This window comes from Vipera berus (assembly GCF_964194415.1).
Source record: "Vipera berus genome assembly, chromosome: Z".
NCBI classification, from domain to species: domain Eukaryota; kingdom Metazoa; phylum Chordata; class Lepidosauria; order Squamata; family Viperidae; genus Vipera; species Vipera berus.
In genome coordinates this window covers 64,731,777-64,758,057 of record NC_138205.1, presented here as the reverse complement: position 1 = coordinate 64,758,057, position 26,281 = coordinate 64,731,777, and the positions used below count along the sequence as shown (strand labels likewise).

Sequence of the window (26,281 nt, the reverse complement as noted above, 5' to 3'; positions counted from 1 at the left end):
TGGGGTATGAAAGGAATGTGCCTCAGGCCATTTGCCTTTTCTCAGATAGGAAGAAGCCGTGGAGAAACCTGACAGCCTTGAGAATTGCACCTTATCCCTTGTTTCCCACAACAACTTAACACCTATGGATTGGTTCAATTCAAACCAGTGGTTGGACATTTGGGGTGGGGTTTGAAAGGGTTTTTTTTAATTTAACATTTCACGTGGGAAATCCTCAGATCCTGCCTTACTCTCCTTCCAATAAAAGTTCCTGTTGAAACAATGCGAGTTTCAAGAGTTCTGCTTTCTTGGGAGAATTAATTGAGCAGAGCCTTACAGTACCAGAGGGCAGGACAAGAAGCAATAGATGGAAACTAATCAAGGAAAGAAGCAACCTGGAATAGCTTGCTGTCAAACGTTGTGGGTGCTTCATCACTGGAGGTTTTTAAGAAGAGACTGGACAATCACTTGTCAAAAATGGTATAATGGGTTGGACTAGAACAGACATCACTTGACGTCACACAACGTATCAGGATAGTTTTGCCATTGCCGGCAATGGGGTGTGCATGGCTTCTGGATGACACATCCAGCCCACGGGCTGGGAGTTTGACACCCCTGGACTAGAAGATCTTGAAGGTCCTTTCCAGCTTTATTCTGATTCTGACGTAATGAATGCTTTTTCAGGAACAATGCATGATATTATATTTAACAGATAGACCATATCAATTACCAGGAAAAATGCTCAACAAAAAGATACATCATAACTTACCCCTATCTCCATGTACCTTTCCGTCATAATTTTTGATTAATTCTTCAATAAATGTTCCATCCTGATCAAGCACTTCATCACCCATATAAGGAATGTTATGTAAAACTGTTTCATCCTCTACCTAAAAAATATTGAAATATGACAAAGTAAAACATTTTGCTTTTGTGAATAAAGATAACATGTAAATAAGGAAACAAAAATATATCATACAGAAAAAGTCAAAATGATATTCTATCCTACAAATTACCATTGACAATATTTCTTATTATGGTAGCTGTCATAATCTCAAGTCTCTGCCCCCACCACCCCTTCTCCTTCTCCCTCTTTCAGGAAAAGGTTGCTTCAAAATGAAAATATTCTCTATTTTCTGACTTTTTTGTCAGTTTCCAGCAAAAAAATCACCATTTGGGAGAATGGATTTGCTTAATGTTTCAATGATGACCCAATAGTATACTATTGCAGAAATAACAACAAAAGGAATAAATACATAATAATAAAAATATAAATGCAGGTAGACTGCCAAGTGTCCAAATTACATAATTACAGGAGGACTGCAACATAAGTTTGAAGACCAGCTGTGACTACCATTTCTTCAACACCACCGTCAGTCATCAAAGGAATGATTGTTAAGCAAAGACTACTTGTGGAAGGGAAGGGTCTCTGCAGATTTTACTCACTAATCACTGCCAACTATACGGTGCGGCGTACACTTGTTTCTTTTTAAAAAAAATATGTTTTATTGATTTTTAAGATACACCTTAATATATGGTAAACTTTGTGTTGTTTAGGTTAATGTTTAAAAACAATCAATAACAATTAATTTCTATAATTCTATGATCCATATGATAGCTTTACATGATTTCCTTCTTCCAATATTCTCTTTTGCCAACCGTAAATTAATACAATTCTTATTTAAATAAATGGTAATTAAATATAAACATTTTTTTCATGTCTCTGCAAGTAATAACCACATCAATATAAAGCTTCTTTTCATTGATCATCTAGATTGCCTCATCATAAGTAGTGTTTAGATTCTTATTTAAATTTGCTTACACTACAATATTCAAAACTTTTCTTACTGGTTAAGATTTTCCCAAATTAGTTACACTTAAATATTTAAGTCTTTTTTCTCATACAAGCCATCACATTTTTACATTTCTCATATCTTAAAAAAAAGAGCAAAAAACCAAAGCAAAACAGAGAAAACATTTCTTTTATATAAACCATCCCAACATTTTTATATTTCTCATATCAAAAAACCAAACACAAAAAAGAAAGAAAGAAAGAAGGCATACTATATTACTTTAGGACACAGGCCGGCAACCTGCAGTTCCGGAGCTGCATGCGGCTCTTTCAGCCGTCTCCTGCGGCTCCGAGTCCTCCGGCATGTGCAGTCCCCCCCCCAAAAAAAAGTGGGACTAAAAAAGTTCAACCAATCAATTCAAACTTCTCACGGGGAAAAAAAACTCACGAAGTTTGAATTGATTGGCTGAACTTCTTTGGTTTGTGGGACTGCCCACAAACCTCCTTTCTTCTTCGGACTCCACATGGCGGCAGCGGAGGAAGACACTGGAAGACTGCTGGAAAGGTGAGTGGGCCAATTTTCCATCTGCTGCGCCTTCCTCGGGCTCCCCTCCTCCGAACACACCCCTGCCATCTCGCCCGACTCTCTTTCCAGCCCACTCTTTCGCAGCAGGTCCGTTTGGGTGATTTTCCATCTGCTGTGCCTTCCTCAGGCTCCCCTCCTCCAAACACACCGCTGTCCTCTCACCTGACTCTCTTTCCACCCCACTCTTTCGCGGCAGAGCCATTCGGGCATTTTCCCACCTGCTGCAATTTCATTGGGCTCCCCTCCTCCAAACACCGCTGCCGTCTCACCCGACTCTCTCCTGACCTCACTGGGCAAAACAGTGGAGCCCAAGGAAGGCGCCGCAGACGGAAAAACGGCCGAACGGCCCTGCTGCAAAAGAGTGGGGTAGAGAGTCGGACGAGATGGTAGTGGTATATTTGGAGGGGAGCCCAACAAAGTTGCAGCAGGTAGAAAAACGCCCAAACGGCCCTGCCACGAAAGAGTGGGGTGGAAAGAGAGGCAGGCGAGATGGCAGCGGTGTGTTTGGAGGAGGGGAGCCCAACGAAGTTGCAGCAGGTGGAAAAACAGCCGAACGGCCCTGCCACGAACGAGTGGGGTGGAAAGAAAGGCAGGTGAGATGGCAGCGGTGTGTTTGGAGGTGAGCCCAACTAAGTTGCAGCAGGTGGAAAAATGACCGAACAGCCCTGCCGCAAAAGAGTGGGGTGGAAAGAGAGTTGGGTGAGACGGCAGAAAAAGCAGTGATTGACAAACTGCCAGCCAAACTCTTTGGGAAAGGGGGCGCAGGATGGAGAGGAGGGCAGCTTGCCTTGGAGAGGGAGGAGCCCTCCTAGTCTGCCTTTCGTTCTCTTTATCTGCCCTATTCCCCTCACTGCGCCGCCCTTCCTCCTCCTCCCCAAGTAAACTGCATGCAAAAATCCCACAAAAACCCTCAAATCCCGCAGCAAGCTGAGATAGATTTGCTGCAGCAGCTCCTTCTCCCCGTCAGCCTCTTCCTCCACTCCCTCAGAGCAGTCTTTTCCAAGGGGAGAAGCCAGGACAGCAGAGCCGTCCACACCAGAGCTGGATGGGGGCAGGGGCGGTGCATGTCTCACCTTAGGGCGGCTCTACTCTTCAATCAAGCCCCCTGCTCTGTGCAAGTGCGTGCGCGCATGCATGCACACATTTTGCAGCTCCCCGGGGTTTTTTTTTAGAGGGAACCGGTTCCGAGTGGCTCTTTCACTGTTTCAGGTTGCGGACCCCTGCTTTAGGAGCTCATCCCTCTTAAACTAATCTTCATTTATATTTAAAATCTTTCTGTTCTTTAACCATATTCAAACAAATTTTTAATTTTTAAATACTCCCTCTGGTAATTTCCATCATCAAATTTCTTAATTCTCACTTTAGCCTATTTTTTTTTTTGCCCAACATCCTTCTTGTTCAATATGCTTTGGTGAGTCAGAGTCTTCCCATAATCTTATAAATGTTGTTGCAGGTACAAAAGGCCAAACAGGTAAGATGTTTTTATAGGAAGGTTTGCCCTTTCCTGTTCATTGAAAACATTTTCCTTTTTCTCTTTCTTGATTTTATTTATTATTTTTTGTCTCTCAAGATCTCGTAATTCTTCTGGCAAAATCCATTTTACCAAATTTTTCTTATCCTCAAATTTATTTTGTAATCTTAAAATGTAGTTTGTCTTTTCCATATCCAGAATTTCTTGTAATTTTTTTTCCATCTGGGTTAAGTCCTTGTATTGTTAAATTCCATCTTGAAATCTCTCTCCTCTATTTCGTAGTCAGTTTGTTTTTTCTGCTCACTCTCTATTTTTATTTTCTGAGAATTCACGGTTTGAAATTATTGTTGTTTGCATTAGTTGCAACACAGCACAGATCTCATTCTGGAAAGTGTTTTTTCTTGGTATATTCTTTTTGCAGATGTCTGGTTTTCCATGATAGCCAAAAATCAAAGTTTTCTTTTCTCTGCAGACAGCTTAGAGTCACAGTTGAGTTAGTATTTGTAATCCAGAAATGTCAATTCTTTTTTTTTAGTATTTATAATTCTCACTTTGTAGAAATCCAAGATTATTATTTTTTGTCACACCTGTTCTTTGTTATTAAGACACTGAAGGTCACCAAAATCAAATTTATCTTTTCCTGAGCTTTGCCAGGCTCTGTAGTAAAGCAGCTGTTGTATATTTTCATCCGCCACTAGATGTCAGCACCAGTTCTTTCAGTAATAGACAATTATTTACTTCTATTTTCATGATATAAAAGGAAAATCTTAACAGATTCCACCGATTTCAAACTTCTCCAAATTAAATTTTATAGTCTTTTCATTTCAATATATTTCCCCCCCTGAAAGGTTTAATTTGCCGCTTCCATCTACAGGAGGGTAGGGCAAAAGCCCCCCCCCTTCTCACTTTCAGAGCTTTTTGCTTCTTGGAGTTTTTCTTTTTTTCAGGAAATCAATTTCCAAATAGGAGACACAAAAATCACTGTCCTTACTCAGTTTCAAAGACGTTTACAGCCAGCTTAAAGTAGTACTTTTGGACCAGTTGCTTGTAGCTTGGGCTAGAGTCAGAAGTTGAGCTAGCCTCTTCTCCTGCTGCTTTCTGGAGGGCTTTTCCAGGGCTTTTGACTGTCTCAGCAATCAGCGGGATTTTCCCCCTTCTATGTTGCCTCTATGGGGCAACTTCAGGCTCATTTAGGGTCCCTTGGCAGGCAGAAATCAGCCATAGGGAGCAGAGCCCCACGATCGCTCGGCTGCTGCACTACTTCTGTTTCAATGCTATGAGCTAGAATGTCCAAAGAAATTTCCTAGGTCAGTGATGGGAAACCTTTTAGAGACCGAGTGCCCAAACTGCAACCCAAAACCCACTTATGTATCATCGGGTGCCAGGTGGGCATGGCCCTGAGTGGGCGTAGCCAATTGGGTGGGTGTGGCTGCAGTGGTAAAGGCAGACTGGGTAGGACTAAAAAGTTCAATCAATTCCAACTTTGCGAGAACTTTTTTTTCCATGCAAGAAGTTGAAATTGATTGATTGAACCTTTGTTTTTTGTACACGGCGGCAGAGACCTAAAGCAAAAAGGTACTATAAAACCCACCTGAGGGCCTAGGACTAGGGTGGCAGCACGCGTGCCCACAGAGAGGGCTTTGCGTGCCACCTGTTGCATAGGTTCGCCACCACAGTCCTAGGTTATGTGGCCAGCATGATGTCACAGAGTGCTGCTTCCTTCTCACCAAAATGGTGGGAGGAAACTTGTAGAAGACACAGTTAAAACTATTGAGCATTGATATTCTTTATTGTCACTTAAGAAATTTGAATTTACAACATAATATAAATCTGACATTCATATTTAGTATAATCCAGCAACTATATTCTACAAAGTACATTGATTTGATTATTTCAATTTCATCATTTTCAAGGTCATATTCACTTACCATAAAATTTTGTTGAAGGGGTGACCAAGAGTACATTATGGGAACTGAGGCAACAGCATTCAGAGTTTTGAGAGGAATAACTTGTTTTGGAAAGTCTAAGTCACTGCTGACAGAACACTAAGAGAAAATGTAAGTTATATAAATAATAGTAAATTGTTTTCAAATTAGATATAGCAGTAGCAAAAAACTGATTTTAGCAGAAAATCAGTGTTTTCAAATATAATTTGAACAATTCTTAAGAAACATTAACAGAGATAAGAATACTCAGAACTATTGCTTTCACTCCTATGTGTTTTCATATATATGAAATATTTTTTTTTTCCAATCATCTTCTAAGAAGACAAGGATAATAAATAGTCATGTAATTTAAGAGTTTAACTGAACTGTATATGCTACTTAAACCAATGTTTCTTCTGGGAAGAGATGCATAGTGAATATGAATTTCATACATATCAAGCAGAGGAGCCTTATAGATAGTCCTTGACTTATGACCATTTGTTTAGTGACTGTTCAAAGCTACAAAGGCATTGAAAAAAGTGGCTTACAATCAGTCCCCAAACTTGCAATTGTTATCAGAATCCTCACAGTCACATGATCAAAATTCAGGTGTTTAGCAACTGGTATATACAGTCATGGCCGAAATTGTTGGCATCCCAGAATTTTTTTCAGAAAATCAAGTATTTCTCACATAAAAGTATTGCAGGAACACATGTTTTGCTATACACAGGTTTATTCCCTTTGTGTGTATTGGAATACAACAAAAAAGGGAGGAAAAAAAGCAAATTGGACATAATGTCAAACAATAACTCCAAAAATGGGCTGGACAAAATTATTGGCACCCTTTCAAAATTGTGGATAAACAAGATTGTTTCAAGCATGTGATGCTCCTTTAAACTCACCTGGGGCAAGTAACAGGTGTGGGCAATATAAAAATCACACCTGAAAGCAGATAAAAAGGAGAGAAGTTCACTTAGTCTTTGCATTGTGTGTCTGTGTGTGCCACGCTAAGCATGGACAACAGAAAGAGGAGAAGAGAACTGTCTGAGGACTTGAGAACCAAAATTGAGGACAAATATCAACAATCTCAAGGTTACAAGTCCATCTCCAGAGATCTAGATTTGCCTTTGTCCACAGTGCGCAACATTATCAAGAAGTTTGCAACCCATGGCACTGTAGCTAATCTCCCTGGTCGTGGATGGAAGAGAAAAATTGATGAAAGGTTGCAACACAGGATAGTCCGGATGGTGGATAAGCAGCCCCAAACAAGTTCCAAAGGAATGCAAGCTGTCCTGCAGGCTCAGGGAGCATCAGTGTCAGCGCGAATTATCCATCGACATTTAAATGAAATGAAACGCTATGGCAGGAGACCCAGGAGGACCCCACTGCTGACACAGAGACATAAAAAAGCAAGATTACAGTTTGTCAAAATGTACTTGAGTAAGCCAAAATCCTTCAGGGAAAACGTCTTGTGGACAGATGAGACCAAGATAGAGCTTTTTGGTAAAGCACATCATTCTACTGTTTACCGAAAACGAAATGAGGCCTACAAAGAAAAGAACACAGTACCTACAGTGAAATATGGTGGAGGTTCAATGATGTTTTGGGGTTGTTTTGCTGCCTCTGGCACTGGGTGCCTTGAATGTGTGCAAGGCATCATGAAATCTGAGGATTACCAAAGGATTTTGGGTCGCACTGTAGAGCCCAGTGTCAGAATGCTGGGTTTGCGTCCGAGATCTTGGGTTTTCCAGCAGGACAATGACCCCAAACATACGTCAAAAAGCACCCAGAAATGGATAGCAAGAAAGCGCTGGAGAGTTCTGAAGTGGCCAGCAATGAGTCCAGATCTGAATCCCATTGAACACCTGTGGAGAGATCTTAAAATTGCTGTTGGGAAAAGGCGCCCTTCCAATAAGAGAGACCTGGAGCAGTTTGCAAAGGAAGAGTGGTCCAAAATTCTGGGTGAGAGGTGTAAGAAGCTTATTGATGGTTATAGGAAGCGACTGATTTCAGTTATTTTTTCCAAAGGGTGTGCAACCAAATATTAAGTTAAGGGTGCCAATAATTTTGTCCAGCCCATTTCTGGAGTTTTGTTTGACATTATGTCCAATTTGCTTTTTTCCCTCCCTTTTTTGTTGTGTTCCAATACACACAAAGGGAATAAACCTGTGTATAGCAAAACATGTGTTCCTGCAATACTTTTCTGTGAGAAATACTTGATTTTCTGGAAAAATTTCTGGGGTGCCAACAATTAAGGCCATGACTGTATCTATGATAGTTGTGGCTTTCCTGGGTCACATGATCATTATTTGTGACCTTCCCAACTAGCTTCCAACAAGCAAAGTCAACAGGGAAAGCTGGATTCACTTAATCACTGTGTGATTCACATAATTACTATGGTGATTCACTTAATCACTGCAAAAATGGTCATAAAAGTAGGTGTGTCTCACTTAACTGCTGCTTCATTTAGTGATAAAAGTTCTGGTCATAATTGTGGTTATAAGTCAAATATTTAATATGAAAAGGGTCAACCAACTGCAAACTAGGATGCAGAAATTAGTTTTCATCAAGAAAGTTCTTCCAAGGTTTTTTCCTCACTTCTCCATGTCAGCCTTCTCCTTTTTTATTTGATTTTGTTTTACTATCCAACAAGATTTATAAAAGGAATACTTCTTAAGGCTTCTGTTTTTTCTTATATGATGGAGAAGAGAGCCAATTGCTTTATCACAATTACCAAGGGGAAAGTTGTACAGTATTATTTATTTATTTATTTATTTAGTTGCATTTATATACCGCCCTATTCCCTGAGGACTCAGGGCGGTTTACAGGGAATTAAAAATCCACCATACAAAAGTTAAAAAACCAATTAAAAAATATTAAATTACCCTGTATACATTAAAACCCGAATTAAAAATTTCTCCTCAGCCTGGGCCTGAGAGCTCAAAGAGCCAGGTCTTCAGGCCCCGGCGGAATGATCGGAGGTCGGGGGCAGTCCTCAGCTCCACCGGCAGCTGGTTCCAGAGGGCAGGCGCTCCCACAGAGAAGGCCCTATCCCTGGGTGTCACCCGCCGGCAATCTCTCACCGGCGGCACCCTGAGCAGACCCTCCCTGTGGGAGCGCACTGGGCGAAGGGCGTTTGATGCCGGCAGCAGGTGTTCCCTCAAATAGCCCGGACCCAGGCCATGTAGGGCTTTATAGGTAATAACCAGCACCTTGAATTTCACCCGGAGGGCAACCGGAAGCCAATGCAGCTCGCGGAGTAGAGGTGTTAAAGGGATCATGAACAAAAATTCCCAGAAATCAATTCTATATGTAAAAGCAAAAATGTTTTGTCTTTGCCAGTTTTATGTGAAACTTATTTTTTCTAGCTAAAAGATAAATACAGTAATGCAAACAAAGAGGATAGAAAGAAGGATTGGGGGATGTTAACATTGGTCTCTTACCATAGATTAGGGGTCAGCATCCTTAAACACTCAAAGAGCCACTTGGATCCATTTCCAGAGGGGAAAAAACACTGGGAGCTGCAAAACTTATGTGCGCGCATGCACGCAAGGAGGGGAACTTGATTGAAGAGTTTAATTAAAAAGAAAGAGGCTGCTGTGCATAAGTTCTCTCTCTCTCTCTCTGTCTCTCTCTCTCTCTCTCTCTCTGTCTCTCTCTCTCTCCCTCCCTCCCTCCCTCCCTCTCCCCCCTCCGATCTTCTGCTCACCTGGCAAGCTGGCTTCTCGCTATTCTTGGACAAGCTGACACACATTCTTATTGGGCTGGCTCTCCTGCTGATTCCTGTTTCCTGTGGAGACGCAGCAAAGGCAGGAGCCCCGCCCAATAAGCTTGTCAGCTTCTCGGAGAACAGCATGAGGCCACTCTCTTTTTTACACACACACACACACACACACACACACGCAGAGAGAGAGAGAGAGAGAGAGAGAGAGAGAGAGAGAGAGAGAGAGAGAGAGAGAGAGAGAGAGAGAGAGAAGGGAAGCACAAGTGCCTCTGTCTCTGCAAATGGTGGAGGACGACTGGGAGCCGCAGAAGGCTGAAAGAGCCGCATGCGACTCCAGAGCCGCGGGTTGCCGACCCGTGCCATAGATAGATCACCCTCTAGAGTTCTCTATAGTTACCTCCCACTGCAAGGAAAAGCCTATTTGATTAATCTGCCACATATGACTAACGGACCTAAGGGGTTGCAGAGGGAACTTGAAATTCTTTCCGAAGCTTTGGATCACATTCCTATCTGAGGCCTTGGTAACAATTTGGAATAAGTGAACAATGATGGACTTAAATCAGATGGTATCAATAAAGTCTCTGAGTGATCATGGAGCTCTCACTGATGTTCAGAGAAACTTCAGGAGATGAAATAATTTAAGAAACATCTAAAGTGCCATTGCAGAAAGACAAAGAATGAATTTAATTGAGAACAGGCAGGTATCTTAGGTATTATCTTGTAGCAATAAGATGGTGAAGCAAGCTTTCTTTCCCACTTATTGCATCTGCAGATAGCCATATTGTGGATGACCAGATACCTTCTTGACATGGGATGGAGTGAGAGCACTTGCTGGGCCACTGTGGTTACTTCTCTAGGTATCTGTCAGAGAAAGTGGACATGCTGTGAGCTATTTATTTTATTTATTTTAATTCCATTTATACTCCGCCCTTCTCCGAACTCAGGGAGGCTTACAAGCTTAGCAGTGTTTGTGTTTTAGATTCCTATCTCTCCCTGTTGGTCAAGGCTTCCCAATAGGTGAGATGTTGTTAGTTCAAGTAGTGATTATTACTTCTTTCTAATACAGGGTAGTTCCACCTTCCTTGAAGGAGGCAGTGGTCAGTCACCTCTTCAAGAAGTTATCTTTGCATCCAACAATATTGGAAAATTTTCATTAACTCTTTTTTTAGAAAAGGGGAAAAATAGACCCTCAGAGTCACTTCAAACCATGAAATAGGCAATAATAATAATAATAATAATGATGATGATGATGATGATGATGATGATGATGATGATGACGACGACTGGATAATCAACTGCCTAAAAATAACAGGAGTCAGTAGAAACATCAGAAGTTTTGTGCAAAGATGGATGGCACAATGGAAGATACAGTTGCTGGTCAATGGTGATAGAAGATGTTAATATTAAGACTCTTCCAAGGAGACTCAATATTGCTACTACCATTTGTCATTGCACTGATTATTAACAATACTGAATAATGCAGGCCATCAAATATCAAAACCATCTACCAGGCTATCCCATCTCCTTTGCATGGACAATTTGAAGCTGTATGGATAAACACCATCTGAAATAGAATCACTACTCAATGCTGTCTGTATATATAGCCAAGATATTGTCCATTCAGACTAGACAAATGAGTCATGCTTATCATTAAACAGGGGAAAATAGTAAAAACTGAAGGAATCAAGATGCCCTATGGAAATAATATCAAGAGTCTGAATGAAGACAATCAGTATAAATACCTGAGAATCCTTCAAGTTGACATCAAGCACACTGAGGTTAGGAAAAAAGTTAGAAATAAATACATCAAGAGAGTGAAGATTTTAAATTCCAAACTCAGAAGAGGAAATACCATCAAGGAAATCAACACCTGGGCAATTCCAGTCATTATATACACTGCTAGAATAGTGGACTGGACTCAAGCTGACTAAAAGCCTTGGATAGGAAGACTAGAGAAATATTGACAATGAATCATGTCAATCCACACAGCAACATTGACAAAGAAAATGGGTGGGTGTGGAATTTTGCAAGTACATTGGTTTTGAAGAAGGGCATTGGAAGAATATCTGAAAGATAATGAAGAAGATGCATAAAGCTAGTATACTAAGAAGGCCTACTGAGTACTGGAGAGACCAAACTGACCTATAATAAGGAGCAAGGAAGCACAGAAAGACAAATCATTACATGGCCAGTACATTAAAAAAAATAGCAGGAAAAGCAGATAATAAGACCTGGCAATGGCTAAGAGCAGGAAAGTTGAAGAAAGAGTTAGAGGAGCTAATTTTGGCTGCACAACACCAAGCCTTAAGGAAAAATGCATACCAAGACAGAATTAAGAAGATAGCAACAGACAGCAAGTGCAGCCTCTACAAAGAAGCTGAAGAAACAATGGACCACCTGCTTTGGTGCTGCAAGAAAATTATACAGAGTGACTATAATGGCATGACAAAATCCAACAATAATGCATTGGAAGATCTGCAAAAAATATCATTTGCCTGCAATTAAGAACTGGTGCGATCATAATATAAAGTAATAGAAAAAGAAGAAGTGCTCTGGGACTTTAGATTTCAAACAGACAGCCACCTGCCACATAATATCCCAGACTTAACAATTGTCAATAAGAATGAAAAAAAGCTGGATAGTGGATGTGGTAGTACCTGGAGACAGCAGAAAAGAAGAGAAGGAACTGGAGAAGATAGCAGGATACAAAGATCTGCAAATAGAAACAGAACAACTGTGACAAAAGAAAGCAAAGATAGTACCAATAGTAATAGGTGCCTTGGGAGAAGTATCACTTGAACATTGACAAATTTATCATTAGCCAGTTGAAAAAGCAGCTTTACTCAGAACAGCTTTCATCCTGTGGTAATATCTGTAACACTATCAAAAATCCACATCTGCCTATCCCAGGTCCTTGGGAAGGACTCAACAGGTGGACAAAAATGCCAAATCCTGTCTGAACATCTGCCCAACTGTGCAAAGGAATATAATAATAATAAATTAATAATTACACAGTTTCAAAGGGTCCTGGAAGAAAATTATTTTGAACCTTTTTAGTTAGGATTCAGGTCAGGTATTTACCATTGGTCATGGTATCTTTTGGACCAGCTTAACGGATTTGGCACTGTTCTGGTGTGATTTCCTTCAGAACTGGTTTCAGTTTGGGAGGCAGAGAAAGATCGAGCCCTAGGTTCCTTTTATATAAGATAAACCAAAGTACCTCTATAATGATAAGTGGGAATAAATGTGGGAGACAGAGAAGACATTTTACAATCAGCATGTAAAATACATCTCATTCCACAGAAAGAGAGGAAAGGAAGTGCAGGGAGCATTTCAAAAGGAACCCTCCTTAGTTTTCCAAAAGAATAAAAGAAAACAAAGGGAGAACTATTTTCAGTCTTGCAGGATTCTGTTAATATAAGCTTAACAAGTACTCTTGATTGCTGTTCTTGTCTGGACTACCTAACAGAGCTAGTATCTCCCAACATACACTCCTATTTTCCCTACTCCATATGAAGCCTCTGAAGGAATTCATTTGTTAGCATGAAGTGAAGTAGCATCAGTAGGCTGCTCATATTCATGTATGCATCTCCACCCCTAGCCAGATAAGCGATGCCAACAAGAAGTTTATTTAATCAATGCCAGGAGCTTATGAGGGGCTGGATAGGAAGAACAGGTTTGTGACTCAACTTTAGGAAGACTGAACAGTTTTGAGTTTTTGGACCCCTTGGAAGATTTTTTTATTCTCAGTGGGTTAGCGCAGGCACATGCATACATACACATACACACACACACACACACACACACACACACACACACACACACCTCCAAAAGAGCACAATCAAAGACTCCTTCTGGACTCACAGCTCTTGACTGAACAGCAGTTAGGAGCCATACCTGACTGGTTCACTGTCATTCATTTCTCACATCCCAACTGAATTACTGCAATATGATCTATGTGGGGGCTGCCCTTGAAAAATAGAATAGATTGGCACATGCAGTTCTAAAATACCAAGATCCATCCAGGTTACACTATTGTTCCACAAGCTGCATTGGAACCCAGTCTGCTTTAGTGTGCAATTCACGTTTGGCCTGGCATACACCAGATTGTCAGATCATCTATTCCTGAGGGTGTCTGCCTATCCCACCAAATTGTCTGCCTGACCCACCAAAGCAAGTGAATGCCAGGATCCTTCTGTTAAACATCATCCTGCAAGACTAAGAAGTTCATGCCTTGTCTGTAGCAGTGCCTGCCATATGGAACATCCTGTCCCCAAGATCTGGAGGGTGGATGTTCTGATCTATCTGGCCTTTGGGAAAACTGTGAGTATCTGGCTTTTCATGTAGGTGCTGGGTCAGGATGTTATATTAGCCCAATATGTGTGATTTGTATGGTTAGATTTGTTATAAATTGATTATTGTATTATGAACATCTTCATTCTGTTTTTTGCTTGGTTCATAGTAATTTCATTATATTGGTTTTTGCTAATCAAAAGATAAGCAACCATATACATTTTCTAAATTAAATAAACTAACCCCTTTCTTCCATACAATTTTATATAAATTAGTTGCCCAATTCAAAGAAATGAAGTTCCTACTTAGAACAGTTCATAAGCACAGAATAACAAACTGCATAATAAAAAAAGCAAACCAATTTTCTTCCAGTAAAACAAAGACGTGTTGACAACTTTGTAACTGGATTTCCACAACACAGGTTAACAAACCTCCCTGGTCCCACGCAATGAGCTCACAGAAGTCATGATGTGTACAGGTTGTATCCGGCGTTGTTTCCATTCTTGATTTAAGATTTCTGTTCTTTCTTGTATCTTCTGACGATTACAATTAAACATGCTCTGGAAATAAATAGTAGAAACATATCCATCTCATTGTTAAAGATTAGTATTTTCACAAAAGCATATCCACTATATGTATCATATTTATATACAGTAATTTAATTTTTAAAATATACTAACTTTCAACTCTTAGAGCTATCCAATAGAAACAGATTGTGGTTTCTCTGCTGCTAACTGAAGAGAAAAAAATCTTTCCTGGAATCTCGGTGATAGGGAGACACTGAGCTTTACTGCTCTCCTTGTAGCCATACTCTGCAAAATCACTATTTCTCCTGTTCTAAGTAAAATTATCACTCTTATTAAGGATTGTGAGGGTGAGACCCCTCCTCAAGAAGCCTGCCTTGGACCCGGCTGTTTTAAATAACTATCGTCCAGTCTCCAACCTTCGCTTTTTGGCGAAGGTTGTTGAGAGTGTGGTGGCGCATCAGCTTCCTCTGTTCCTGGAGGAAACTGATTATCTGGACCCGTACCAATCGGGTTTCAGGCCCGGATACAGCACGGAGACGGCATTGGTCGCGCTGGTGAATGATCTCTGGAGGGCTAGGGACAGGGGTTGCTCCTCTGTCCTGGTCCTATTAGATCTCTCAGCGGCTTTTGATACCATCGACCATGGTATCCTACTGCGGCGTCTCAGGGGGTTGGGAGTGGGAGGCACCGTTTTACGGTGGTTCTCCTCCTATCTCCTGGGCCGCTCGCAGTCGGTGTTGACGGGAGGGCAGAGATCCGCCCCGAGGCCTCTCATTTGTGGAGTTCCTCAGGGGTCGGTTCTCTCGCCCCTCCTGTTCAACATCTATATGAAGCCGCTGGGCGAGATCATTCCCAACTTTTTCTTTCCACCCCAAACCAACCCAGCGATGCCCTCGCCGTGATGTCCCGTTGCCTGGAGGCGGTCCAGGTCTGGATGGGGAGAAACAGGCTTCATCTCAATCCCGCCAAGACTGAGTGGCTGTGCATATCGGCATCTCGGGTCAACCAGACTATTCCATCTCTAACGATGGGGGGTGAGGTGTTACCCCCCGTTGATAGGGCTCGCAACTTGGGCGTCCTCCTGGATTCACAACTCAATTTTGAAGACCATATAGGAGCCGTGACCAGGGGGGCTTTTGCCCAGGTTCGCCTGGTGCGCCAGATGCGACCCTATCTGGACCAAGATGCCCTACGCACAGTCACTCATGCGCTCGTGACCTCCCGTTTGGACTACTGCAACGCTCTCTACATGGGGCTGCCCTTGAGGACCACTCGGAGGCTTCAGCTGGTGCAGAATGCGGCCGCGCGAGTTGTGATGGGGGTCTCCCGATACTCCCATGTAACACCTCTACTCCGCGAGCTGCATTGGCTTCCAGTTGCCGTCCGGGTGAGATTCAAGGTGCTGGTGATGACCTATAAAGCCCTAAATGGCTTGGGTCCTGGATATCTGAGGGAACACCTGCTGCCGGCATCAAGTTCCCTTCGTCCAGTGCGCTCCCACAGGGAGGGTCTTCTCAGGGTGCCACCGGTAAGAGATTGCCGGCGGACGACACCCAGGGATAGGGCCTTCTCAGTGGGGGCGCCTGCCCTTTGGAACCAGCTGCCAGTGGAGCTGAGGACTGCCCCCGACCTCCGTTCATTCCGCCGGGACCTGAAGACCTGGCTCTTCGAGCTCTCTGGCCCAGGCTGAGGATTAATCTTATTTTAACTGGGGTTTTACTTATACAGGGACAAATTTAATTTTTTTTAAACTTGTTTTTAACTTTTGTATTTTGGTTTTTAATTACCCTGTAAACCGCCCTGAGTCCTTCGGGAAAGGGCGGTATATAAATGTAATTAAATAAATAAATAAATAAATTGTGTTATAGTTATAGTTATACAGTTATAACTTCTCCCACCATGATCCTGAGTGTGCCTGACAATATATAGGTAGTCCTCATCTTACGACAATTGAGCCTGCAATTTCTGTTGCTAAGCAAAGCAGTTTTGAAATGAATTGTGCCTCATTTTACAATCTTTTTTGCCAAAGTTGATAAGAGAACTATTAGTCATTATGTGAATCTGGGTTTCCCCACTGACTTTGGTTGTCAGAACATGCCTGGGAAGGTTACAAATGGTGATGGTATGACACTGGGACAATGCAACTCTCATAAATAAATGCCTATTGCCAAGCATCTGAATTTTGATTACATTACCATAGAGATACTTCAATAGTCGTAGGTGTGAAAAACGGCCATAAATCACTTTTTCGGTGCTTTGTAACTTTGAATAGTCACTAGATCTATTCATATGTAACAACACTCAAATATCTCAAAAATGGCTAATTAAAATCTAAAAATCTGTTTCAGACAAAACAAGGTCAACTAAGCTATAAAATATTCTATTACCGTATATACTTGAGTATAAGCCGAATTTTTCAGCCCACTTTTTGGGCTGAAAAATTCCACTTCGGCTTATACTCCAGTCAACAAAAAAACTTACCGAGGACTTGTGCGCGGCCGAGGCTTTGGTGCTTCCGGGATCGCGCGCACCTCTCCCAAGCCACCGCCGTCCGAGACCTGCCGAAGTTTGGGGAGGTTTGGGGAGGTGCGCGCGCACCTCCCCAAACCTCCCCAAACGGCAGGTCTCCGTTCCTCCGCGCCCTGCCTGCCTGCTTCTTTCCGCAGCGGAAAGAAGCAGGCAGGCAGGGCGCGGAGGAACGGAGACCTGCCGACGTTTGGGGAGGTTTGGGCGCCTCCCCAAACCTCGGCAGGTCTCCGTTCCTCCTGCCGACGTTTGGGGAGGTTTGGGCGCCTCCCCAAACCTCCCCAGGTCTCCGTTCCTCCTGCCGACGTTTGGGGAGGTTTGGGCGCCTCCCCAAACCTCCCCAGGTCTCCGTTCCTCCGCGCAGACCTGCCGACGTTTGGGGAGGTTTGGGCGCCTCCCCAAACCTCCCCAAACGTCGGCAGGTCTCCGTTCCTCCTGCCGACGTTTGGGGAGGTTTGGGCGCCTCCCCAAACCTCCCCAGGTCTCCGTTCCTCCGCGCAGACCTGCCGACGTTTGGGGAGGTTTGGGCGCCTCCCCAAATGTCGGCAGGTCTCCGTTCCTCCTGCCGACGTTTGGGGAGGTTTGGGCGCCTCCCCAAACCTCCCCAGGTCTCCGTTCCTCCGCGCAGACCTGCCGATGTTTGGGGAGGTTTGGGCGCCTCCCCAAACGTCAGCAGGTCTCCGTTCCTCCTGCCGACGTTTGGGGAGGTTTGGGCGCCTCCCCAAACCTCCCCAGGTCTCCGTTCCTCCGCGCAGACCTGCCGACGTTTGGGGAGGTTTGGGCGCCTCCCCAAACCTCCCCAGGTCTCCGTTCCTCCGCGCAGACCTGCCGACGTTTGGGGAGGCGCCCAAACCTTCCCAAACGTCGGCAGGTCTGCGCGGAGGAACGGAGACCTGGGGAGGTTTGGGGAGGCGCCCAAACCTCCCCAAACGTCGGCAGGAGGAACGGAGACCTGCCGACGTTTGGGGAGGTTTGGGGAGGCGCCCAAACCTCCCCAAACGTCGGCAGGTCTGCGCGGAGGAACGGAGACCTGGGGAGGTTTGGGGAGGTGCCCAAACCTCCCCAAACGTCGGCAGGTCTGCGCGGAGGAACGGAGACCTGGGGAGGTTTGGGGAGGCGCCCAAACCTCCCCAAACGTCGGCAGGTCTGCGCGGAGGAACGGAGACCTGGGGAGGTTTGGGGAGGCGCCCAAACCTCCCCAAACGTCGGCAGGTCTGCGCGGAGGAACGGAGACCTGCCGACGTTTGGGGAGGTTTGGGGAGGTGCGCGCGCACCTCCCCAAACTTCGGCAGGTCTCCGGACGACGGCGGCTTGGGAGAGGTGCGCGCGATCCTGGAAGCACCGAAGCCTCGGCCGCGCGCAAGTCCTCGGTAAGCTCCGGGCGGTCACTTGCTTCGTGTCTCCTGAGGGAAGGGGGGGCGACTGGAGCGGGCGTGTTTCCTCGCCTGCTGGGCGCCGCGATTTGCCCGGGGAACGCGCGGGCCCCGAATGGCAGCGTGGAGCGAGGAAGCGGACAGCCAGGGCTTCCCCGAGAGCCGCGGCCACACAGGGTATTCCTGTGTATTCAGGCTTGCAAAATGGCAGATCGAGCCTCTGCTGGCGGCAGAGGCTTGCAGAACGGCGGATCCAGCCTCCGCCGGCGGCGGAGGCTTGCAGAGCGCGGATCCAGCCTCCGCCGGCGGCGGAGGCTTGCAGAACGGCGGATCGGCTTATACTCGAGTCAACAGCTTTTCCCAGTTTTTGGGGGTGAAATTGGGGGTCTCGGCTTATACTCGAGTCGGCTTATACTCAAGTATATACGGTATATATTATTATCTACATTACCATACAGCAGAATGCCAACACTAGTATAGGCATCAAAATCAAAGAATTGCAATGGGATTGAAGGGTGTTGAGGTAAATATTTTGCACAACCCTTAAGAGTATCTTAAGTATCTTAACAGAATAATGAATGGATATAAACTAATGGGAATCCTATTAATTAATTATAATGAACTGAAATAGAATGAAATCTTAAAAGCTGGCATCTTTTACAATCATCTTTCTTAGTCTATATTGCTAGTCTCACATTCTGAGTTTTAGGTACAAATAATTGAAAGGAAGAAAAAGAAGCTATTCATAGAAAAGGCCTTGAAAGTTATTATGTTCATGCAGAAGTGCTTTTAATTTTGCATATAATCATAATAGTAAAATTGGAAGGGACCTTGGAGGTCATCTAGTACAACCCCCTGCTCAGGCAGGAAACCCTATTCCATTTCAGACAAACGGCTGTCCAGTCTCTTCTTAAAAACTTCCAGTGTTGGACCATTCACAATTCTGGAGGCAGGTTGTTCCACTGGTTAATTGTTCTAACTGTCAGGAAGTTTCTTCTTAGTTCTAGGTTGCTTCTCTACTTGATTAGTTTCTATCCATTACTTCTTGTCCTGCCTTCGGGCGCTTTGGAGAATAGCCTGACTCCCTCTTCTTTGTGGCAGCCCCTGAGATATTGGAACACTATCATGTCACCCCTAGTCTTTCTCTTCATTAAACTAGACATACCCAATTCCAGCAGCCGTTCCTTATATGTTTTAGCCTCCAGACCTCTAATCATCTTTGTTGCTCTTCTCTGTACTCTTTCCAGAGTCTCAACAACTTTTTGCATCGTGGTGACCAAAACTGGATGCAGTATTCCAAGTGTGGCCTTTCCAAGGCATTGTAAAGTGGTATTAATACTTCACATGATCTTGATTCTATCCCTCTGTTAATGCAGCCTAGCACTGTGTTGGCTTTTTTGGCAGCTGCAGCACACTGCTGGCTCATATTTAAGTGATTGTCCACTAGGACTCCAAGATCCCTCTCAAAGTTATTACTATTGAGCAAGGTACCCTCTATACCAGACATGTCAAACACAAGGCCCAGGGGCCGGATGCGGCCCGCGAAGTGGTTTCATGTGGCCCGCGAACGCATCCTGGAAACAGTGAGGGAACAGCCCCTGCTCCCTTGGCCCCGGCCCAGGCCAGCCAGGAGCCAATGTACAATTTTGTGGTGGCCATCAATGCTGAAACGCAGTCTTAGCTCCACAAGTCTGTCTGGAAACAGCGAGGGACCAGCCCCTGCCGCATTGGCCCCTCCCCCTGGGCACGCGCTGGGGAGGTGTCACCCTTTGTGAAGAATGAAGAAATGCACCATTGCCTGGAACTGGCCAGCCCATGACCCTGCCTACTTTGGGCAGGCAAGGGGTTGGGAAGCGTTGCGCTTCTCTACACATTCATGCCACCCGGCTCAGCCACTAGGCACTGTGAGGAGAGCACCCCGCTGCCTGCCAAAACTGGGCAGACTGGGGGCTGGGCAGCATTGCGCAGGTTACATCGACTCTCATGCTGCTCATGGCATCCCCTCCCCCACCAAGCCAGATATGTGAAGTAGGTGAGGGCCATGTGCTGGCCACTTCCAGGCGATGGTGCATTTCTTCATTCCTCACGAAGGATGACACTTCCCCAGCTGCATTTCTTACCTGTTTTTCTCCCTCCCTCATCTCAAATATTTTCCTACGACTCGAAGGAAGGAAGGAAGGAAGGAAGGAGAGGGAGGGTCTGAGGGAAGTCCTGCCTTAGTCCTTCCCTGCTGCCCTTTCACCATCCTCTTGCCCCCTCCTCCTGTCCTATCCTGGGGGGTCTCCCATCCTATTGCTAAGGAAGCTTTGAATACAAAGCCAGGTCTCCTCACATGGACAGAGAGTGGGCCTCCCTCTTGACTTTGCCCTCGTACACATCATGAGCAACCTGGCTAAGGAGAGCAAGCACAGCAGCAGCAGCCTTGAGGAGTTAAGTGCAGCTGGGCACCCCCTTGGGGAAGTGGGGCTGGGCTTAGTGCCATGGGTGCTTGAGGGCATTTGACCTCCGTGCCACCATCCAGCCCCCCCCCCCACATGGCCTGAGAGGAACAGTGTGGCTCCTCCAGTGGACCACGCCTTGGCACTTGCCCCAGTCCCTTCTCCTTCTGCCAGAGACCCTTAGATCTGTCCCACTTCTGCCCAGGCCCCCACAGCTACCCTTGACGCAAATGATGTAGAGCTGGCCATGCCCACCCAGTAGGCCATATGCACTCCAGCCACATCCACCCAGTAGACCACGCCCACCTTGGCCACACCCACCCGGCCCCCCAAGGGCAATGCTGATGTGGCCCAATTGAGTTTAACACCTCTGCTCTATACTATACCTGTACATTTGGTTTTTCTTGCCTAAATGTAGAACCTTACTTTTTTCACCATTGAATTTCATTTTGTTAGATAATAAATGAAGAACATTGAACATATATTTATTAGTCACAAATATTCCTATAGGGTGAAATTAAACCAACAATTTAAAAACATACATCATTCTACTACACTACCAATTTGTACTTTTTCTAGCAACTATTTTAATATAATTTTCAGAATATATTTAAAACTATTATTGTGTGGTTATTATATTCTGCATATAAATTGGTCTAGATCACATGTGATTGATATTAATGTAATTTCTCATCAAACTGATGAACAGAATTAGAAGCAGTCAATTTTACATGATTTGGAAAATCAATTCTATTGGAAGATTTAACTGACTTGCCTTCAAATTAATCACAAATTGAATTTTTGCAGCTAAATTTCAGAAGACTCTGTATCTTACTTATTCCATGCTTATAAGTAGTGGCACTTGAAATGGGATCCCAAGAACTATACTAATTTCACACACTCAAAAACTGTCTTAAGCTTATATTTTTTTTCCAGCAACAACCTTCTCACACCCAGCTAGCCAATTCAAAAACTGGAGAAAAACTTCTATGTAAAATAAAAAAATCATATAGTAGTCATTCTGCTATTAAAACTCCAAACTGTATGCTCGGAAAGATTAAAATTATGCATTTTGGATATATATGCATATAAATACCTTTATGCAAGGCGATCAAACCGGTCAGTCCTAGAGGAGATCAATCCTGACTGCTCTTTAGAAGGCCAGATTCTGAAGCTAAAACTCAAGTACTTTGGCCACCTAATGAGAAGGAAGGACTCACTGGAGAAGAGCCTAATGCTGGGAAAGATCGAGGGCAATAGAAGAAGGGGACGACAGAGAATGAGGTGGCTGGATGGAGTCACTGAAGCAGTAGGCGCGAGCTTAAATGGACTCCAGAAGATGGTAGAGGACAGGAAGGCCTGGAGGAATGTTGTCCATAGGGTCGCGATGGGTCGGACACGACTTCGCAGCTAACAACAACAACAAATACCTTTATGGTAACAATTTTTATAATCTATCTAAAAGAGACAAAAATATCAAATGGAAACCAGCTAAATACCCATACCAGGAACAATTGCTAAGACAGCCTTACTATTTAATGCTGATATTGTGGGTTTCCTTCAGAATCAGCATATTTTAGTTTAAAAAGTAACAAAAAAACCCTAGAAATATTCTTTGGTTTAAATCTTTGGAATTAGAAATTAATTACCTTTACTTCATCTGCTCGTCTGAACCTCTTGAGCTGTCTAAGCCTCATATATTCTGATTTTACACGCTTCCTCCAACAAATTGGTCCTTTCTCAGATTTCTTTCCAGTCTGACCCATAGTTACACCTGAAAAGAAAATGTGGATGCGACATCAAACACAATCACCATTCTACATTGACATGCATGTCTGCCATTGATTATGTAAGAATGTTTATATAAATAAAAAGAAACTTATACTTATGGACATAACTTGTCAATTGGAAAATTCTTTTCCTCCTTTTCCTTTTCATATCCCCCAGCAAAACAGTTACTCCATTCTAATGATACTGGATTCAAGACGATATGTTAATAGCAGGTAGTTTTGATAGCTACTATTTGTAATTTCAAATACTAACAATAAGTGAATCATTTATCTCTTGCTATCAGAAAAGGGCTGGTCAAAAGATAGGTTAAAAAAGTGCAATTTCTAGTTGTGAACAATAATTCAAACATCCCATTAACTATAGTTATAGGTCATAGGCAAGGGACGGGAATAAAAGTATCTATCATTAGCAGTTATGGACATAAATTTTCACTCTGCGATTACTATTATCTCATTAATTATCTCCAATTAATTTTATCTGAATTTCATATTTAGAAGAATCCCACTTCTCCCATTGATGTTATCTGAGATTGCAAATGGTGATCATGTGCCTCAAGGATGCTGCAATTGTTGTAAATACATGCTGAATTTTGATCATGGTCAAGTGATCAAAATTCAAGTACCTGAATTTTGACCACATGCCCATGGAGATGTTGTGATAGCCATATATGTAAGGGCTAATTGTAAATCACCATTTTCAATGCCATTGTAACTTCAAACAGTCACTAAATAAATAGTCAAGGAATACTTGTGTGCCTCTCTCTCCCTCTCTCCCTGTGTGTGTGTGTGTGTGTGTGTGTGCGCGCACACACACACACACACACACACACGCAGGCACAATACCTCACAGCAATTGTCTTTTACCCAGGACTGAGATTCTTCGTAACAGCTTTTGATAGCAAGGATCAATAATTTTGTAACCTCTGGGTGGCAGGGGAGAGCAATCTCTTTACCAGTTGGAGGCTGACTAGCAGTATTAAGAGCACAAAAGATCATTAAAAATGCACATCTTTCAGAATCAAAATTAAGCTGGAAGGTCTTGGAGGTCTTCTATTCCAACCCTCTGCTCAAGCAGGAGACCTTATACAGTTTGAGACAAGTGGCTGTCCAGTCTCTTTTTAAAAATCTTGTGATGTAACCATCCAGAACTTCTGAAGGCAAGCTGTTCTACTGGTTAATTGTTCTCATTAATTCTAGGTTGCTTTTCTCCTTGATTAGATTCCATTTATTGTTTCTTGCCTTGCCTTCTAGTGCTTTGGGAAGTAAGTTGATCCCTCTTTTTTGTGGCAGACCCTCAAATACTGCTATCATGTCATCCCTGGTCCTTTTCTCTAGACTAGCCATACCGTTTTTGCAACCATTCTACGTATATTTTAATCTCCAGGCCTTTAGTCATCTTACCGTGTTTCCCCAAAAGTAAGACCTACTCTGAAAATAAGCCTTAGCTTGATTTTTGGGGGTGGGTGAGGCACACACCTAAAAATCAAACTAGGGTGGAGGTTGGGGTGTGGATCTGTGCCATGCATCCTGCACCCACTTACCTTGCAGCCAGGCCTCTCCTCACTGGCACACTTCTTCTGCAGTGTCTTCTGCAGCCAGGCCTGCATTTCTCAGTCACAGGTCTTTCTGGAAGGCCTGTGCAACTGAGAACCAAGCTATGGATTCAATCCATAGCTCGGTTCTGCAAGACCTCTGCAATTGAGAACTGAGATATGGATTCAATCCATAGATCGGTACTCAGCTGCCTAGGCCTTCCAGAAAGGCCTAACTGCAAAATGCAGACCAGAATGCAGCTGCAGAATGAAGCTGTTCCCTCAGCCCCAGAAGTGGACCAGCTAAGTGGAGCTGTCAGCGACAGAAATAAGACATCCCCCAAAAATAAGACCTGGTGCCTCTTTTGGAGGAAAAATAAATAAAACCCTGGTCTTATTTTTGGGAAAACATGGTAGTTGCTCTTCTCTGCACTTTTTCCAAAGTCTCAACCTCTTTTTTGTAATGGATGCTGGATGCTGTATATTTTTTAAAGGGAAATTTGTCCAGACTATTTAAAAAGTGTTATAGTAAATCCAATGTTCCATTTTCCTACAGTGGCTGAGAAGTATCTATAAATAGAATATAACAGAGCTGTTCCCAGATTAGGTAGTACTTACTGAGCATAATTTATTTTTTAATATAAGCTGTTGTTAGTTGCAAAGAGTATACTTAAGATGAGTGCTCAAAGAAAATTTCTAAATGAATAAGACAGTCCTTGTTTCAAGGGTCTTCTACTGAAGTAAGCTTCTGACAAGGCCCAAAATTTAAAGTATGATACCTCAAATCAGGAGTGTGGTAGACCTTCCTAAGCTAACCTGATTTATTAAAGACATATCTTTCATGACTATATTCATTTAATGAGATGCATGCAGGATGTAACTCTTGTGATGCCTCATGAAAGTAGAGCTGTTGCTTGCTTATGTTGCTCAACAGCATTAATGGATAACATATGAAGTAGCTGCAGTTGTACTAGGAAGTGATACCAATAAGAGAAACAACATATCATTTCCTAGCAGTGGACTACGCAAGCTTTGATACACCTGGAAATTATCATAGATACACTTGTAATGAAAAAGACACTGCTGGAATGAGACAAAAGGATAGTTTAACCAGCACTGATACTTGGTCCTTTGGGGATAGTTTGATGGTTCTTGAGCATCCAGCTTATGCTACTGTTTTTTGAGGTGAGTGGCTGAATGAAGGCAAAGAATGGTAGGCATTACTCTTCCATACAACTGGACTGAAATAAAATAAAGAGCACCCAAAGAAATCATAACAAACCTCTGCAGGTATTTCAGGAAAACCCCTTATTTGGACTGTATCACTTCTCCAATATTGCTAATATTCCAAAAGGTTATTTAGATGCTGTTTGCCAGAAATACAACAAAAATATGCACAAACAACCATATTTAAATTCTGCAAATGAAAATTTCAAACTGTAACTTCAGTCATATTAGCCATAAAGTGGGAGATATGTGAATAGTACCATCCACAATTTTAAAAAATAGCAACAATATGGAATTGAAAAGCAAAGCCCAATTGGAATTACTTATCTTGTTTTTTAAATGTCAAGTCCAAATGCTCCCTTTTATACAAATGCTGATAAAAACAGTCATTTATTCAAGTCATCTGAATAGTTTGTGCATAATGCTAGTTTTTCTTTTGAAATAATATATAGAGATGCAAGGTTACAACTTACCGTAACTTGGAAAGCATATATTGTAATAGTTAAGCAAGGTAATCATGTGGGCAACAACCTTAACAACTGTCATAACTTATAATTCTGGACTTAATTGTAGTTGAATGTTGAGGACTATTTGTATTAATATTTATTCTTCACAAAGAACTGAAAGTCTGTTTTTTTCAAACATCATTCTGCAGAGTTATGCTTAATAATATAAGCTATAAATTACTGTTTATACAATAAACCTAGTGTACAAGTTAGGTATTCTGTATATAAGAATTTATTAGCTTCCATAAATAGAAATAGAGTATGCGATTTTTGAGAAAATGAAATGCTTTAATGGGAATAATAGAGGGATGTTAAAAAGAATCTAGTGATTTTTCAGGAAAACATTATTGAAAGCAAACAAATGAAGAATTAGGATACCCAAATGTCAGCTTCATTTACATATTTTATGGAAAATGGTGGTAAATGAAGCCTCTATAATTTTTAAGCTATATAAAAAAAACTTATCCTCTTTTCAGTGTTTTATCAAATGAACCATAATAATTAAAATTCTGTACATCTTAAGGATAAGCTTTCTATACTTAGTGGATGGTTTATCACTACCGTGTCCAATTGAGTCACAAAAAGAAGCACG

At 42.9% G+C, this 26,281-nt stretch overlaps 1 protein-coding gene across 3 annotated transcripts in view; it reads right to left on the bottom strand.

The window, feature by feature from the left end:
• EZH2 (enhancer of zeste 2 polycomb repressive complex 2 subunit) overlaps positions 1-26,281 on the bottom strand; it is a 138,526-nt gene that overhangs the window by 96,961 nt on the left and 15,284 nt on the right. For 2 of the 3 annotated variants that reach the window (XM_081345035.1, XM_081345036.1), the window contains exons 2-5: positions 22,284-22,408; positions 14,202-14,330; positions 5,757-5,873; positions 749-869 (exon numbers count right to left, since the gene is read on the bottom strand). In XM_081345035.1, coding sequence (XP_081201161.1) covers positions 749-869; positions 5,757-5,873; positions 14,202-14,330; positions 22,284-22,400 — 484 coding nt within the window. In that variant the 5' untranslated portion in view covers positions 22,401-22,408. The remainder of the gene's footprint in view (positions 1-748; positions 870-5,756; positions 5,874-14,201; positions 14,331-22,283; positions 22,409-26,281) is intronic. The other variant, XM_081345037.1, reaches the window with a different exon arrangement.